Genomic DNA, 17,615 nt, shown 5'->3' with positions numbered 1-17,615 from the left:
ACACAAACACACACACGAAGGGAAACCAAGAGAAAAGGAAGTAAGAATAGATATAAAGCTCTAAGGCATTTACACCACTAATAATGTTCCCCCCCAATATCACAATATACTGAAATATTCAAGGATTCAGTGTTTTAGAAGTGCTTAAATGAAGAAACTGGATGTGTGTAGAAAATGAGTGTGCAAAGGTTCTTTACTTGATCTCCTTCCATACCAACAGCTCCCCCTGGGGTTCAAAAGTGGCTTTAGTACCAGAATTGAAAAGAAAACAGGCAACAGGAATTATGCAAAGTGCAACAAACATGAAAGAGGGCAGACTCAACTTAGAATAAATGCTTTTATTATTCAGTTTATCCAAACATTTCAGTTTTCTCTGCAAGACTGAATCAGAGCAGCAATACAGTCATTTGTCCCCTGTAGCATTTCCATAGGAGCCAGCGTGACAGACCTCATGCACAGACCCAATGCTGTGTTCCAGCCACAGAAAAACTTGTGCTGCATCCTTAAGAGCAAGAGTGACAAATTGCTTGCAGTCATCTTTTCATTATCCAGCTGTGAGCACCACACAAAAAACCAAGAAATTTCTTAAGGAATGAAAGTGACCTTGTGTGATTGTCTGTTGATAATTCATGATTACAGAATGCCACAATCTGACAACAGAACTTCTACAGTAGGTTTGGTATTTTGGGTTTTACTATAAATATTTGATGAGGTTTGTTTATTAGTATATTTGGTGAGTGTTTAGACAAGAGAAAATTTTAATGTTTTGATAATTTCATATAGAAATAGTTTTAATTAAGTACCCAAAGCTTTAGAAAATAAATGTTTCAATAACATCTGATTAAGACATGTACTAATGAGAGAGGTATAAGAAAATGCAGTTAAAATATACAAATTTCAAGTGCAAAAAGAAACACCATTACTTCTCAACAGTTTAAACCTTCCTTCTCAAAAACCATGTCTCTTTCTCTAATAAAGCTAAAATACCAGCCTTTAAATAGGCAGCCCCACTGTTCAGTTGGTAGGAAAGATACATCTTTTGCACTAGAAGTACAAAGCTAAGAATAATGCAGAATATTTTATTCTTAAACTTATTTACAAAAATATATTGCACCAATCCATTTTCCTTTTTCCAGTTAATGTTAAGGAAAAGCTTATTATGTACAAAGTTAAAAACAGAAGTGCAAAAGCAGACTGAAAGAAACCAGAAAGAAGTTTATTTAAAATGCTAAACACAGTTTATTACCTGACCATAGCCTACATCCAGTATGACCTAAAACAATTTGTACCAGATATATCTGCAATTTCAGAATTCCTTGCATTTCTCTGCAGAACAGGCCTTATCTTTCACTCTAACCATCAGAGGGTCTACATAAAATGTAAAGGCTAATCAGAGCTTAGCTTAACAGCTTCATTTCTCCAGGGAAGTGATGCTCTTTTAGGTAAATTGAAAAGGCTACATAGTATTACACATGTATTTGAAAGGTAGTGATAAATCAGGCATGATGGTTTTCATCCTTCCAAAACACCATGAGGAAAAGTTTGCTCACGTTTCAGGACTGATAATTCCAAGGCATTGCCAGTCCACACCACATTAGCATAGCTTATGGTCCTGTCTCAGTCTACCTGCCACTGGGACTGTCATGATGCATTTCTGGGGTGTAGGTAAGGAGAACAATCATAACCCAGAGGTGAAGCAAGGCCTGGGAAAAGAAAAAAAATCAATTTAGCACTGACAATCACCATCCACAGCAGCAGTAAATAGGAGAGCTCTCAGTGAGAGCTGACAGAACTTGTTTTGTAGAAATATTTTGATTAAAATATTTTTTCTATTAATCAGATCGATCCTTCTAAAAAATAATTGGCATTTGAACATTGAAATGCTAAATCAGATTCTGAAGAACCTATTTACAGAAAACTGAAGACTTTACACGAGCAGCAAAAATAAAACAGCCTGTTTTCCTACAGATTTGTGTTGTCTGGTTTCTCTTTTCCTCCACAGCACAGTGACTTCAGCTGTTCCCTGTGATACCCAGTCCCCAGCCAGCACACTGTGATGTGCCTCGAGTGACTGGTAAGCCACTGCTCCTGTGCCAACTGGCTGACACCAGACTGTAAGCCAGCCAAGCTCTGATTGCCTTCTCTTTAATGCAGGCACTGATTGGAGGCATTTTTATGAACTCTGTAGGAATGTTAATTCTCATTCAAATTTGGCTGAAATTATCCAATTAGAATAGAAGCTGCCTGGAGTGCAAAAAGGAATGCATAACCCACATTTATGTTAAAAATATTTTTAAAAATTCAAGTTATAGTAGTCATGGTCAAGGTTTGAGCAGAAAAGGGATAACTGCCACTGGCTGCCCAGCTCCTGTACAGCCACCATCAAGTTCCCTTCAGACTACAGCTTAGGCAGAAGAAGTCTTCAGTGTTTTTTCCAAAGCCTGCCTTTCCACAAGTCCCTGCAGCTGACAGGCACCGGCCCTCCAGTGGATAAGGGAGGCATTTCACTTCTAGCAATTGCCAGCCTGACAGTTTCGCCCGATGTGGGTGAGCAATTTTCTACTGTTTGTTTAAGTCGACCAAGAACAACTTTTTCTTGCTACTTTTTCAGCTACTAGAGAAGAATGACCATTAGCCACCAAAAAAACACCAAAGTGAGGAGTCAAATATTAAAAAACCTCTAAAAAAAATCATTTTCCTAAATGCAGCGCATGCAGGTGCAGCAGGTTAACCTTGGCAACTGGTCACTAATATTCCATATTTTACTACTAGAATCTACTTTCACAGGCCTTTAAATGGTAGTTACATAAGTGTCTTTAAAGACTGATATGCTGAGAATTTCTGGGAAAAACCGAAAACTGCCAAGCAACATGACTCCAAAATGCTGTTGTAAAAGCATTATTTGGTCCACTTCCCAAAAACCCACACTGAGTTGTTAATTATAGCCTTTTGAGCATCAGTCTTTCCATTTAAGACATACTGGCATATAAAGTGGCTCTAGAAATCTTGCACTGAAGAGAGCTGACTCACCATGTAGATGATGACAAAGACTCTTGCTATGGGGTATCGCCTCAGAAAGATTCCCAGCCGAATGCTACACAGGGAGCAAGAGAAAACAAAACACACAATTTAACACTGAGCAATAAATTCTTGTTACTCTCATCTCAGTCACCACAAATTCAAACATTATGGCTTTGTTTCTGTCTTGAATTTTCTCAAATACACACAAAGCTTTGTTGTTGTCTTGAATTTTACTTCATGTACTCAAAACACTTAGTGGGGTGAGAAAATTCAGACCATAGAACGCTCCTAATTTTTTCCCAATCACAGAAATCCTGTCACAATGAAATTCAAGCACCATGGAAGCACAAAGGACTTTCTATCAAGGTATCTTACTTTCAAAGCACTAAGAAGTATTACCTATTTTGTTTTCAGTTGGCAATTGTTTCAAGGTTTGTTGCAGACCTTTGCTGTGAACACTATGAATTCACCTAACTCCTCAGAAAGGGATCAAAGCAAATTTATTGCTGGATCCAGAATGGTTTTAATTTACTAATTCCTCAAACAGATTATCTTCCAAGGTAATCTGCTGCACTGGCTTACAAGGCAGAATCTTGTCTTCATCAGGACTGAAAGAGTACAGATGATACTCCCCCACTAATACACACTTACAGTTTATCACAGACACAGTCAAAACCTCTGAAAGTAAAAATGCAGAAGATGGATGTAATGAATTTAATTAGATATTTTTTCATAACTCAGGGAACCTCTCGCACCAAAATCTGTCAGAGCTTTGTTTAAATAATTGACAATAATTTGCAAAAGCTTAAGAATATTAATGTCATAGGAAAGCACAAGTGAAGTGGGTCAATACTTAGTATTTTATACCACACCTTAGCTGCACTATTTTAACCTTTTCTCTTCATAAAAGGAGTAACAGGCACCGAAGTGTGACACCTGAGCACTGTAAAAGGATGACAGTGATTACGGATGAGCTCTCTGGGGACAGCCTCACCTGAACTGGTCGATGGTGCTGGCAGCCTTGCGGACCCTCCCGTACATTCCTGCCACGCCGGTGTCCGCGTCACCGAACAGGACAGGGACACTGCGCAGGCGAGCCCCTGCCCGATGGGAACAAGGGCAAACAATTACACTAACTGTTGTCAAACAAAACAAACTGATAGTATATAGCAAATATATTTATAAATAGTATACAAACAATGATCAATATGATTGTAGCGTCATCAATTCTTGATAAACTTACAATCAAGTCAAACTTTTCTTCAGCTTAATACATTTTTAAAATTTATTCGTTTACTAAATGGATATCTTGAGATTCAAATCCATCATGTCACTATACATATATATATTATTTATACACCTAAAAACTATTATTAGGTGTATAAAATGATGGGCTTGATACTGGCACAGTTTCTCAAATTTTTTTACTCTGATACTGTGAAACTCTGATTAGCATTTCTGACATTAACTTGTACGTTCAACAATTTTTTACTTTATTTACATTTTTACTATGTATCAACTTCATTTAAAAAAATTGATAATGTTACTTTTGTGTAACTAAACTTCAGCTTTCTGAAGTTACTTACAAACAACTCCAGCTTTGATAAGCAGAGAAAAAGTCTGGACTGTTATTTCACACCTCTTGGTGACTGTCCCTTGCTTTTAAAGCTATTTAACACACATAAAAAATGACAAACTTTGACTCTGAAAAGTAACACCTCAACACATTGGATCAACTGCTGAGGTTGTCCCAGAAACACAGGACTGACAAACCAACCTCATCAGAACCAACATATTTTAAGCTGCTTTTCAAGAAAAAACAGAAAGCAAGGAAGGAAGAAATTCTTTTCAACTGGATCAATTCTCAAAAGGAAGTATTCCATTCTTACTCTCTTCCCAAATCCTTTTTGCAAGAGAACACTTAAATCCTGTTTCTAATATTCAGTTTAAACCCAAAATACCAGTTTATTTGCACCTGTGACAGAATTACTCCAACAGTGCAATAGTATTGAGAATTAAAAGATTAAATTTGCTTTATTAAATTTACTGAAGTCGTTTGCTCACAAAAAGGAGCTTCTGGTTAACTTTATGATACTGGCTGCTGTACAGAAGGTCTCTAGAATAAGTGGCCTATTTTCAGCACTTATTTTTCCTTACAAACTCAGACTTTCAGGGAAAGGCATTAGGAAACAAAATAGCCCAGGCTGCAGAAAAGAGAAGAGTTTTAAGTATTGTACTTCCTTGTTTACCTTCAGCACCATCAATGCCTGCCATGTTAATGGAAGGTCCATTTGCACTTGTGCCTTGGAGAGCCTTCAGCTGCTGCTCGAGCCGTTCCAGTTGGTACACAAGAGAATTTTTCTCTGTGCTCAGGCTCTCTAACATGGTTTGCTTCTGAATTAGTGTTTCTGTCAGCTGGTGAAGCCGATTTTCCAATTCTGTCTGACTACTACTGCTTAGAGTCTTGTTTGTCAGCTAAAAAAGCAAAGAAAAAAAATCATTCTAAATTCAAACTCTGACCAACCAACATATTACAAAGCTCTATAATAATCTAGACTTTCAAGAACCAAGTTACTCCACAGCAGAATTTTTACAGGATAATGCCATCAAAACTATCACTGATGAGTAAGGAAACCTAATTTCAGCAGTTGTTAACTGTTCACATTACATAAGAAACTCTTTGTAAAAATGTATCTCTGTTTTCCACCTATAATCATATGAAAGTTTCTGTATGAGCCTAAATTTGATCACAACATCAATGCTATGCCTCAGAGACAGGTTTAAACAGCAATCAATAGCAAGCTAATCCAGCCTGCCTACCATACTTTCAACTTAGTGAGTATGTAAAAATGTTTTCACACAAGGAAGGAAAAACTCAGTACAAATAGGGAGACCTGATGCCACTTTACAGGAAAACATGAATGAAATGGTGAGGATGCAGGATATGTTGCAGAAGAACTGAGGAGCACCAAGGCAGAAAACATGACTGTACTAGCAAATAGAAATTGCAAGGCCAGCAAGTGGATCATGTGTTTGACATGGATGATGTCATTCAATTTGCAGAAAATATTTCAAGCAAATTGGAATCACCACATCTGCCATATGTGCAATAGCTCATCTATTCACTCCAGTCCTGGACCTCAGCCACCTTGTGGCATCATATTCCACAAAGATGTAGCTTCATTAACGAAGAAAAGAATCATCAGGAATTACAGATACCCAAAATACAAACTAGGTGCCTGCAACCAGGCAGAGGCAGGTGCAGGTAGTCCTGAAGTTCAGCACCACCAGAAAAGTCATCTGCCAACATGCCCAAGAAATCTGTATCACATCACAACCATTTCCAAATGCTGACATTGTAACTGCTCAGCTGACCACATCTGACTCCAGACTGCCAATTTCCCCATGAACAGCCTACTTTCACTATGCTAAGGTAACAGAATGAGGCCTGTGCCTTCAGGCTGCCCAAGGAGACTGTGGGGGCTCACAAGTATGTGGAGGTTCCAAAAGGAATGAGACTGATACAAGGGAAACAGGTCCACCAACACAGCAGAACTTAGTAAAGACTCACACACTAACACCCCTAATTCAAGTGCTGATGTTGAGCAGGCACACAGGAGCGCAGGAAATGGCCAGGCTCACATGGTGGCCCCCACTGCCACTGGCCAAGACAGAACAGTGGGCCAGATGGATCACAGAGTCTGCAGGATGTAAATTATGTTCTTTGAACAGTTACAAGGATCTTGGCAGAATTCATAATGACCTAATCAAACACTAATGAGTGTTTTCAGTCTGCAAAGACAAGAACGTTGATCCAACACCCCCCACTAGGTCTAGTAGGGACAGTGGTTGATTTTTACCCCCTTTACATAAAAGCACATACAACTATAAAATAGGTTATTTACATGGTTCCCTTCTTGTACTCCATACTCTCAAAACTCTACTCTTCATTGAAAGCAAGTACACTGTGCCTCATTTGTAGAATGCTTACAGGATTTTTCAGGACAGTTTAGTCAAATAAGTAGTTCCTATCACTGTTTTCATAACTGAGGGGGATAAAATTGTTTTCTATACACACCTGATTTCTGAGCTTCTGAATTTCTTCCTCTCTGTCTTTTATTCTGCTTTGCAAAGTATTCTTTGTTCGATACAGTTCTTCTTCAGTATAACGAAGTTCCTATAAAAATTATCACAATCACACAGAAAAGATTTATACATATACATATTTTGAGAAACAAACTCTAGTTATCTAGAGTTTCACAACAGAACACAAGAAAGCACGATGCTGCAATCAAATACAAACTGAAATATTATCTTAGTTCATGTCTGTCATGGATGGGGCATATGGGGATAGAGAGAGTTGAGCTGAGTATCAAGACACAACCTACTAGGCTAATTAAATTCTATTGTGGAGACTGCCCTAATATAAATATCAATCCAGACTAATTTACTGGGACTTACACAATTTCATTGGGACCAAAATTTTATCTTGCTTACACTTTCACCATTTGTTGCAGTGCTATCTTAAAACTATGTCAATAATGTAACAATTACAAAATACTTAGAGGGTATCTGTATTCCTAAAATAAACTCATTAATTCAAAATACTATTCTTTAAACATGTTTGAAAACCCTTTGCATAGCTATCTATAATTCTGTATGATGTACATCTTCCTCTAAAGTTTAGGATAAATTAACATAGCAGATATAAAAGAAGAAGGAGTATTAGTAAAAAAAAATTACTGAAGAGTAAATCTAACTGTTAACTTTTGTTGCTCCCATGATTTAGTGGCTATTTTAGCTCCCACTTACAGACCTGTCAAGCTTATCTTTTAAATTAAGACAATCTTCAAATTACTCTGACTTCAGCCATCAGTTACTGCAGAAAACAGATAATCCTGCTCTCCCTTTGAACCATCAGATGCACAAAAAAATAACACCTCTACTTATTTTCCATCTTCAGTTTCAGAAACCTTATGGCAATAGTTACAGCAACTCCCAGACAGAACTGACCTTAATTATATTAAGTATCAACACAAGCAATTATGTTAAAAGCACATGTAAATGGGTGTCATCAAAAGGAAGACTTCAGTTTCTGCAATAACTGATGTTTTTTTAAATTCACCTCACTCTATTGACTTAAAGCATATTCCTCAGAAGGGCAGGAGTAACAAAATACAATCTACCATCTGCTTTGACATAATAAACACCAGCTACCCATCAACAGCAGACCTCGACTTCTGCCTTTTAATTAGTTCAAGCTGCGAGCATCCCATTAAAATGTAATTTCTGAAAGGATAGATAATCCTGTAAGATAAATTGTTCCTAGCAGATACACAGGACTCGTGCTTTCTTCATCATCAATTCTCTTTACATGAGCTTTTTCTTACAAGGAAAATTTTTAACATGCAAAGTATTTGTCCAATTCCTACTGCATAGTAAGTTTGTTCACATGAAATACAAGTTTGCCTTTTTTTCCCCCCGCTCTCTTTATAGCACAAAATTGCTTAAATCAAGGCAGAGTTTGCTCAAAAAGATGACACAATCTGACAGAATTCATTAACATAATTTTATCAGCAATTTGTCTACTACAGCAGTTTAGAAGTAATAACAATTAGATTCAGAACTGAGTAACAAATGGATTAAATAAATTACTAAAATTGGTACTACAATGACATTGTTTTACAAGCTACAACTTTCAGATTTATTGAGCACAGGAAGATTCACCATAGCCACTTTCAGTATTAGGGTTTTTTAATATAAAAAATGTTACACTTGTTACTATATCCCTGTTGTTTGATTGTTTCCCTGCTGAATAAAATTCAATTCTGTGCCCTCCCTTAGGATCCTGTTTATTCACCAGGAGCTCTGTTCATCAGCAGTACCCAGAAGGCCCTGACCATTGCTTAATCCTGGCTGCACTTTCCTTGACCTAGTGGAGTACTAGACAAAAAATCAAACACTGCCCAAGTATGCAAATATCTTAATTTCTTAAGCCAAATTTCTTAAGCCAAATGCTTTGCTGATGACACCACATGGAGCCTAAAAAGAGATCCAGATTTCAAGAATTCTTTACCTGTTTTTGCCGTTCTAGTTCAGCTTCTGCCTCTTGCTTGGCCATTTTTTGTGCTGATATTTGCTCTTGTAGGTCTTGAAGCTGCTCTCTCACTGACTCAGCTTCGCTTACCTGCTGTGTCTCCATATCCTGAAATGAACACAAATACAACCATTTCACTAACATTCAGGTGTTACTGCAAATCTGTCATAGGCAACAGCAAAAGAAATAGTATATACAATATTTCTTCAAAGGAAAAGGAAGGTGTGGGTGTATTGGATAAATTACATTTGGTCATTTTATACGGAATATTTTTAGTATCACAGCAATAAAATAAATTATTTTTTGAACATGAAAAACCTCTGCCTCTTCCTTTCTACTGTCTACAGGCTAAAACTGTGTAAAATGGGCTGGCATGCAGCTGCTGTGTTGAGCTCATTATGCCAGCAGATGGGCATGGATGACTTGGATTACAGGGCTTCAAGGATTAGTAGCTCTTGCAGAAAAGAATATAGGTGATGGTTAGAGAAATCACTATGATTGTTAGGAAAGAAATGCTTCCCTCAAAAGGAGTACACAGGATTGAGGGAAGAGAGAAGTAAGGTAATAAATACTAGAAACAATAGACCCACAGTACACAAGAGAACAGTCCTTTGTTGTAGCTAACTACAAATACAGGTGTTCATAGGCACAGCTACCTGCAGCTCTGTTCTCATCTGTTGTATTTGCCCCATTAGTTTTTGTATTTCTTCTCTCTGAGTGTCTCGCTCATGTCTCAGTTCCTCCAGTTCCACGGTGCTTGCTGTATTGCTATCCAGGTCTTCAATACCAGAGCCTTCTTTTAAGCTGTTTATCAACTTTTCTTTAGACTGAAAAAATAAGTCAATACATTATTTATAGCAGTATTGAACAAGTGCTCAACTACAATATGCTATAATGATTGGTTCATCTGTTCTTTTATCCAATAATGATCCTACACACTTGAAAATGAAAATGCTTCCATATCGATAATTTTTCTGATTTTCTGTACGCCGTAAGACTAATTTAACTGAAAGTCTGTGTTATCTGTGGAAGAGTGCAGCTTTTTTCTTTGTAAGTGCCTGGAGTGTTAAACTATCATGGATAACAATTCTGGTCCTCTTGGTACTGAAAAAGACAAGATGCACACCAACAGAGACTATAGACAAAATTGACCCTCTTTTTCTCCTGCCAATAAAATCAAGAACCAAATACAGCAGTAACTCTTCTAGTGTTATGTTGACATTGACTTGTGATTTTAGGCTTTTCATATTTACCAAGATGATTTAAAATCTGTCCTTGAACATTTGATAAATTAACTATTCTAAGAAGAGATCTCTATCTTCAACATCTTGCTAATGTTTATATACAAGACTTAAACCAACCACATCTGGACATGGTATCTTTGACAATTTACATAGTACAGAACTTGGCACAAAATACCTGATTTAGCCACTGTTCATATCACATTAATCACAAGCAACCTTTCAGTACATGGCAAAATATTCTCTGGTTACATGTTAAGTATCCATTCTATGCTTTGCTTCTGCCCCGGGCAGAACAGAGTAACACCCTTGAATCAAAAATACTGGATATGGAACAAATTGTAGGTTTCATCTACTGCAGTTTCATCTAACTATCTGGACTCTTGGATGTGGAACACACTGACAGATGATGCACAATAAGCACAATGGTTCCCTTGGATTTTATTTCAGGTTCAGGACCTGAACTACCATTTCAATTCTATAACCTCATCTATAAACTTAAGTTTACAAAAGGCAGACTGGTAGCTGTTCTATATATGTATCATTATAGACATGCCCCAGAACACATTACAGGTCACATGAAAAAATATACCACAGGTTAGATTATTTGAAGCATAACACCTTAAAGCAGTTAAAGCACACAAATCACAGTGTATTTCTTCACAAAAGGGCATACTTGGAGAATGCGAGTAGCTTTCTGTTTATAGTCTGTCAGCTCCTGTTTTGCAGATTCCAGGTGGCTTTTAGTTACTTTGACTTGCTGCTGAAGCTCATCAGCTCGCCTCTTCTCATCTAAATACTTTCTCTCTGCTGCAGTTATCCCTTCTGCCAGGTTCTGACGTTCTGCTTCCACTTTACTCAGACGAGCTGCAAACTCATTCTATTAGTGATAAAGAAACAATACTTTGTGTTTAACACAGCCTCAACTTTAACCTAGGAAGGAAAAAAGAAAGTTTAAAAGCAACTACACAGAGCACACCACCTCCTATCTGCACCTCCAACTTAAAGACTCATTACTGCCATGTGGAAAGAAACTCTGCTTGCTTAACCAAGTGATAAATAATCCAAATAAGAATATGCTTTTCTTTCCCTCACCACAAATAGCGAGGGAATAAAAATCTTCCTATTATTCAAATTTATTTAGCAAACAAAAAGCAAGCTTGCCCCTCAAAAAATATTATCAGTTTTAGTATGACATATTTTGAAGTACTATAAAAAAAACCAGACACTCTCAAAGATTTTCAGATATGCTATTATATGCAGCAAAGGCCAAATTCAGTATAGAAAACATTATCAATGATGTACTTGCATATTTCCCACAGAAGTCCTTCATCTTAAGATCTCACAGTAAAATAGTGTAACAACACACCATGGAAAACTAAACTGATTACCAGTTTACTCTTCAAACATGTATTAACATTAAAGTCAGCATTAAAAAAACCCAGTAAAAATTGTCAACATTAATCCTCAAAAACTTTTACTCATGAAGCTTTCAAAATAACATATAAGAAATAAATGAGCATCTCAAGGGTATTTAGTGCAGCAGACAGCAGCACACCCTCCCAAGAAGCAATTAGTACCCTGAACAGGAACTGAAGTCAAAGGGAGGAGAGAGCACGTGGAACCTCATGGATCTCATCTCAAAATCAAAGTTTTAAAGTCTTCCTGACTCTTCATGTCTAACCTGCATTTGTTTGTAACTTTCTTGCTCTCGCTTGAGTGCAGAGTCTGCATCACGCAGCCTCTCCTGAAGAGTCTGAAGGGCTTGATTTTGTAAACTGCTTCCTTCACTGTGGTCTTGTATTATCCTGAAATAGAGACACACATATATTGGAAAAGAAGCAAGCTATTGTGATTTTTTGTGTAGAACTATAACCTCCTAGCTTCCAGACCAGCTTTGAAAATTTGCCCAGTAGATTTCTGCATATGGACTACAGGTGTGAGGCCTGGAGTTAATGACTCACACTTCTCCTCCCTGGGCCATATTCTGGAGTACCCATATCCCAGCAGTGAGACATGTTCAGAAAAATCTGTGTATTTGTGGATAAGCAAGTCTATTTTTCAAGAAAAAAAAATCTTGGGATCTTCAGCTTCATGCCTCTGACACAAACATAAATACTTTACACAAAATGGATTCCACTAATCAGATGCCAACGGATGCCCTAATTAATACTCATTTGTCTTGTTGCCACTGCCAGCTATGATAGAGCAGTTTCAGTGCAAACTTTAATCCTTGTATTTCAAATCCTTCCTCATTAGTTTATTATTTTTTATTCTTGAAGACAGTGAATTATCTACCTTGATTTTTTCAAACTTATTCCTATTGGCAGAATTCCAAAGTATGAAATGAAGAAGTACCGTGATTTTTCACTCTGCAGTGCTTCTAAAGCTTCTGTCCGAGCACTTAGGAGCTGATCAGCTTCTTGCAACCGTACTTTCAGCACAGCCAGCTGGGAATCTTTGGCACCAACAGCTTCTGTCAGATCATCCACTCGAGCCTGAAGGTCTCTAACCATCCTGTCACTCTTGGAATGGTCAACATTCCACTTCTCCACCTTCTCCCGAGATTTGTTCAGTTCTACAAAATAAGAAGTTTCTTTGAAGTTTACAAAAGTAGGTATCACAAGGGCTTGTAAGCAGTCAGGATGCAACTATCTCCTTTCTTAAAGAAAAAAATTAAATATGACCAAGTTGAAGTAAAACTGAGAATTTATAATCTACTGGGAAGTAACAAATGCCAGATTTGCTGTCAAAACACAACCCAGAAAATCTTGAAGGTGATCTCAAAATAGATATTTCCTTCTGAGTCATACTGTGGATGACGGATTTCACCTGCTCCATCCCCTGCAATGGCCTACTGTCAAATATCCCTGTGCCAAGAGAAATGTTTGTATAAAGCATCTAGTTTAATTCCAGTTTGAGTTTATGGTCACATAAAAAACAACAGAAAAATACACCAGTTGTGAATAATGCCTGAATAAGACACTTCTGTTTTTAATCTAACATCACACATTAAACTTCACTGGATATAAAAATTATCTGGCTTGTGCAGTTACTGTGAAAAAAATGTTGTACCTCAATTTTACGCCTAACAGCAGGAGTTTGCTCGCTGTTTTATCATTTCATTTGTACTCACATTTTTTATATTTTCATTTCACTTGACTTTGAAGAAGCCAGTGATGTCATATTAAAAATACTAATTATATATTTTTACTGTCAGTTTCTAGGCATCAGAGACTACAGTCTACTACAGCCAGAAAGTAGTCAGTTTTAAGTATTCAAAGGAATTTGGTAATTTAAAAATAAGTCTTTTGCAAAACCCATTAAAATGCAGGAAAAGTATTTTAAGCGTGGTATTTCCTGCCAGTGTTTTATTAAGATGTAAACTTTGCAACTAACTTGAACACACCATTTTGATCAACATTTGTTGTATCTATCTAGCTGAACAAGCCTTTTAATTTCTCCCATCTCATTACATGGGTAGTCATACATGCAAAGGTACCTGGAGAGTTTTTATAATAAATACATAGAGCATTGTTTCCTAGCTCACTAGCACATTACTAATGTTATAGCTGAAGTACCTTCTTGTGTTTCTTTGGACCTCTGTATTAATGAAGCCACTTCTTGATTTAAAGACTGAACTTCATTTCGCAGCAGCTGGTTCTCCAGGCGAAGGTTGGACAGCTCATGGGATTTGGAATCATCATTGGCTGAAGGGCTAGGGCTAGTGACTGCACTTAGTGATGAATCCTTCAGGCCATCATTCCCTTGGGCTCCCAGACCAGAGTCTGAACTGTCTGGAGTTTCTGTACAGAGAGATGGAACTTAGAACAAATGCCTGTGTTTGTAAACTATCTTTCTATAAACAGTAGTTCCATATTCTGCATCAACGGTTAAGGAACAACAAGGATAATAAATCAAAACAGTTCATGCTGAAACGGAATCTAGAGCTGCTACTCAAAAGTGATCGCTGGAACAAAACAGGACTATTGACATGCATCATGCAATGTTTTTGTTAATACTGCAGGACAAAACATAATAGAAGTTATAAAATTTCTTATTACATAAATGGCAACTTCAGGATTTCAAAACATTATGTCTTTGCTGCTCAGAGAAGTCCTCAGAAGCAGAAGAGTAACAGAAAACACTAAATATACATGGCAACTAACTGCAGGAATTTTTTGTACAAACTCATTCTGGTTTTCATTCAGATTTTGCCAATGCCAATTTTGTTTTAAAAGAGAGAACAATAAAGGAACTCCTAGAGGTATTCTGAACAAGTCCCCTGGAGGGAAGGAGGAACCAACAGCCTTTTCCCAATCATGCACAACACACATCTTGGATTAATGCTGTGAAAGCTACAAATCCACTGTAAGAGTCTTGATTCCAGCACACAGATAGTTGGAAGCTTTGCAGCAATGTTAAGATAAAATGACATAGCAAGGAACAAACAAACAGGCAATCCAAACACATTACTGCTGAATATTTACTTCCCCTTGGGATCATTAACCAAGTTGCTTCACTCTTCTTACCACTGCGACAGCCCCTAACACCCTGAGCCCAGGGAACAGGGGCACACTGTTAATTCCGAGCAACACCACACCCACAAGTAGCAGCAGTGACAGAAGATTTCTTCTACATTTTCTCAAGCCTTTTTCCAATTAAAGGGATCCTAAGAAATGTCATTGTCTTTCCTTTGATTTACTTACAGTTCCAACTTATGAAATAATTCAGGCTCATTTCTTTATCTGGAAAACTCAATAGATTAATTAAGCTAATGAAACAAGAAATGAGCCATTTATAGCACAGATTAGATTACAATCATGGCAATATACAAAGTATAATGTTAACTGGTTTTATCTATAGCTAGTATATCATAAGCTACTTCAACAGGTTCTGTCTGAATATTTAAATGACACAGGTATATTTGTACAATGAACTTTGGAAAACAGCGTGTTTAAATCCTGTATTGCAACTGTATTCTTCCTCACTTAGCAGCTCCACAATGCAAACTCTGCTCAAAAATCCTCAGAAGAAAATTCAACAAGCCACACTGAAGAAAACAAAACAAATGTTTCTTAAGCACCAATCAGCAAGGCTGCACACTCAGGTCTAACATATCTGTATTATTTATTTTTAGTAGTAAACCTTACTGAAAAGTCATGGAGTCAGAAAAATATTCACATGTTTGGAAATTATCCCTTTTTATGTCTAAAGCTTTTCAGCATACTTAATGTAGTAAGTAAAAAACTGGCATTTACAACATTTTACATGCTCAAAGTACTAAACAAATAATAAGTATTCTAACTACATTATTAGTAACAGAACCACTTGCCTCAATTTTCAAAAATAAATAACAGCAAAGTAGCACAGCAACAAGGAAGAAGTACAGACTGGACAGTCTGGTAGAGAACAGAAGTTCTTGACACTTCCCAACCATTGTCCTTCCTGTGGTTGACTTGAGCCCAGCCCCAGCTTCTGACTGACTGGCCTGGAGGCTCATTCAGGCCTCTGGATTCAGACTGCAGTCATGAACTACTTCTGGCAAAGCCAGAGGCTTTATCTCCCTGGCTCTCCATCAGCCTGCCTGCATCCAGCTTCCTGCAGGACAAGCACGTTTGCCAGCTCACCCCTCCTGCACGGTGGAACAGGAACACCTCACCCCACCCCAGGCACTGCACTGAAAGTCCCTCCCCTCCCACGTGGCAACAGCAGCAACCAAACAAGACAGACCAAACAAAAGCAGCACCTGTGCTTCTACATGGGGACATGTGGGGCTGGGGCAAGGCTAGAGCACAGCTCAGAGAGGCCAGGCTGAGCAGCAGCAACAAGGCAGGTCCAGAGCACAAAGGATTTAGGTATTCATTATGTCATCTGTCAAACTAGCACAGTATCTGGTATCGCCCCAGTGATGAAAAAACCTGAAAGGCCCTGCTGTACCTCACCCATTTGACATATTACCACCATTAAATGTTTCATGAGGTGACATGAAGTTTCATGTGTTACCTAGCCTTACCCCAGACACATATATCTCTAGGTTCAATACTATTTAACTACCATTGCCTTGGCTCCTGATGGAATTATCTTCAGTAGTTTTTGCACTCTGTGTGCTGGTAGACACAGAACTAATGCTTGAAGTCCGAGAGTGATTCTGAAGAACAGGTGGCTTGCTCTTCTCCTTTTTAGAGTCTATCCTTCCATTAGGTTCTTTCTCTGAACTGTTGAGAAAATCAAATAGCAACTCGTCATCAGGTTCTGACTTTTTTCTTCTCACAAAATGTGAGGCAGCTCTGGGTGTGGAAGCATTTTCTACTGGAGAAGCTGCCTCCGAGGATGTCCTACGTCCTGTTTTAATATTTGCTGTTCCTGCCAGGATTGTGGCCTTTTGGTGTTTAATATTTTCAGCTGCTGAGGAGATGTAGGCTGCTTTGGATGAGGTCTGGTATTTCAGTTCTCCAGTATGCTGGTGCACTTCAGAATACTCATTGGCAGAGTCCAAGTTCTTCTTATCATAAACGGCACTGCTCGAGGTGTCTTTTTTGCTCAGAGCTGATGCAGCTCCTTGATCAACTCTGTTGAGTAGATCCTCTGCCTTTCCAGCGAGATCAGCGAGCCAAGACATGATGAGTGTCCGTTGATGAACTCTGAACAACTAAAATTTCAGGACCATATACTGCAAAAGACAGAAGGATTACAAATCAGATTGCTGCTGCTGAGGCAAGATGTACTGTTTATCTAAACAACTACTGTGTTAAGCTATTAGTGCTGTAGTTATTATAATACTTTTCTTCTGCTTATTTGGTATTTTGCTGCTCTGGTAACTAAAGGAAAGAAACTAAACTAGCTTCTGAGGAAAACAGACAAAACCTAGGTCTTTAAATCAAAGTTATTAAAAGCAGACCACTGCATCAGTTTCTGGTATCTTCAGCTGCTACAGTGTATCATAAAGACAAAACAACTATGCCTTAGACGTTTGGCCTGCAAATTCCCAACCTGGCTCAGGCCAGGATCTCCTCCCCCACAAACTCTGCAGCCTGCTGCTCTCCGTGACACCAACACGGCGGACAGGTGTCTTCACCTGCACCACGGGCCTGCGACACCACAGCGGAGGCGTGCGCCTCGCCCCCAGCTCCGGGAGGGACGTTCAGAGCGGCCGCTGCCCCCCGCCCCCAGCGCCGCCTGCCCTCCCCAGGTCCGGGCCCACTCAGGAGCGCCGGGGGCCTCAACACGGCCCGGCCTCACCTCCTGCAAGCGCG

General features: G+C 38.4%; 1 protein-coding gene across 1 annotated transcript; it reads right to left on the bottom strand.

Moving 5' to 3' along the window:
- Positions 1-323: 323 nt before the first annotated feature.
- GOLGA5 (golgin A5) lies at positions 324-17,615 on the bottom strand. Its single transcript, XM_005417850.2, has 13 exons — positions 17,602-17,615; positions 16,417-17,032; positions 13,941-14,165; positions 12,718-12,937; positions 12,044-12,167; positions 11,036-11,239; positions 9,775-9,945; positions 9,098-9,226; positions 7,100-7,198; positions 5,271-5,496; positions 4,016-4,121; positions 3,031-3,094; positions 324-1,703 (listed from the first exon to the last, which is right to left on the bottom strand). Exons 2-13 carry the CDS (start codon positions 16,979-16,981, stop codon positions 1,623-1,625), a joined length of 2,214 nt encoding a protein of 737 aa, XP_005417907.1. The 5' UTR covers positions 16,982-17,032; positions 17,602-17,615; the 3' UTR covers positions 324-1,622.

Source organism: Geospiza fortis, unplaced genomic scaffold, assembly GCF_000277835.1.
Source record: "Geospiza fortis unplaced genomic scaffold, GeoFor_1.0 scaffold23, whole genome shotgun sequence".
Taxonomy (NCBI): Eukaryota; Metazoa; Chordata; class Aves; order Passeriformes; family Thraupidae; genus Geospiza; species Geospiza fortis.
This window is presented reverse-complemented; position numbering and strand designations above follow the sequence as displayed.

Bases quoted from the DNA above. Each gene is read 5' to 3' on its own strand.
- GOLGA5 (XM_005417850.2), bottom strand. From the start codon at position 16,981: ATGTCTTGGCTCGCTGATCTCGCTGGAAAGGCAGAGGATCTACTCAAC. The intron at 14,166-16,416 runs GTAGTTAAATAG...CTCTCTGTACAG, and splicing joins CATCAGGAGCCAAGGCAATG to AAACTCCAGACAGTTCAGAC. The intron at 7,199-9,097 runs GTAAAGAATTCT...TAATTTTTATAG, and splicing joins AACTAGAACGGCAAAAACAG to GAACTTCGTTATACTGAAGA.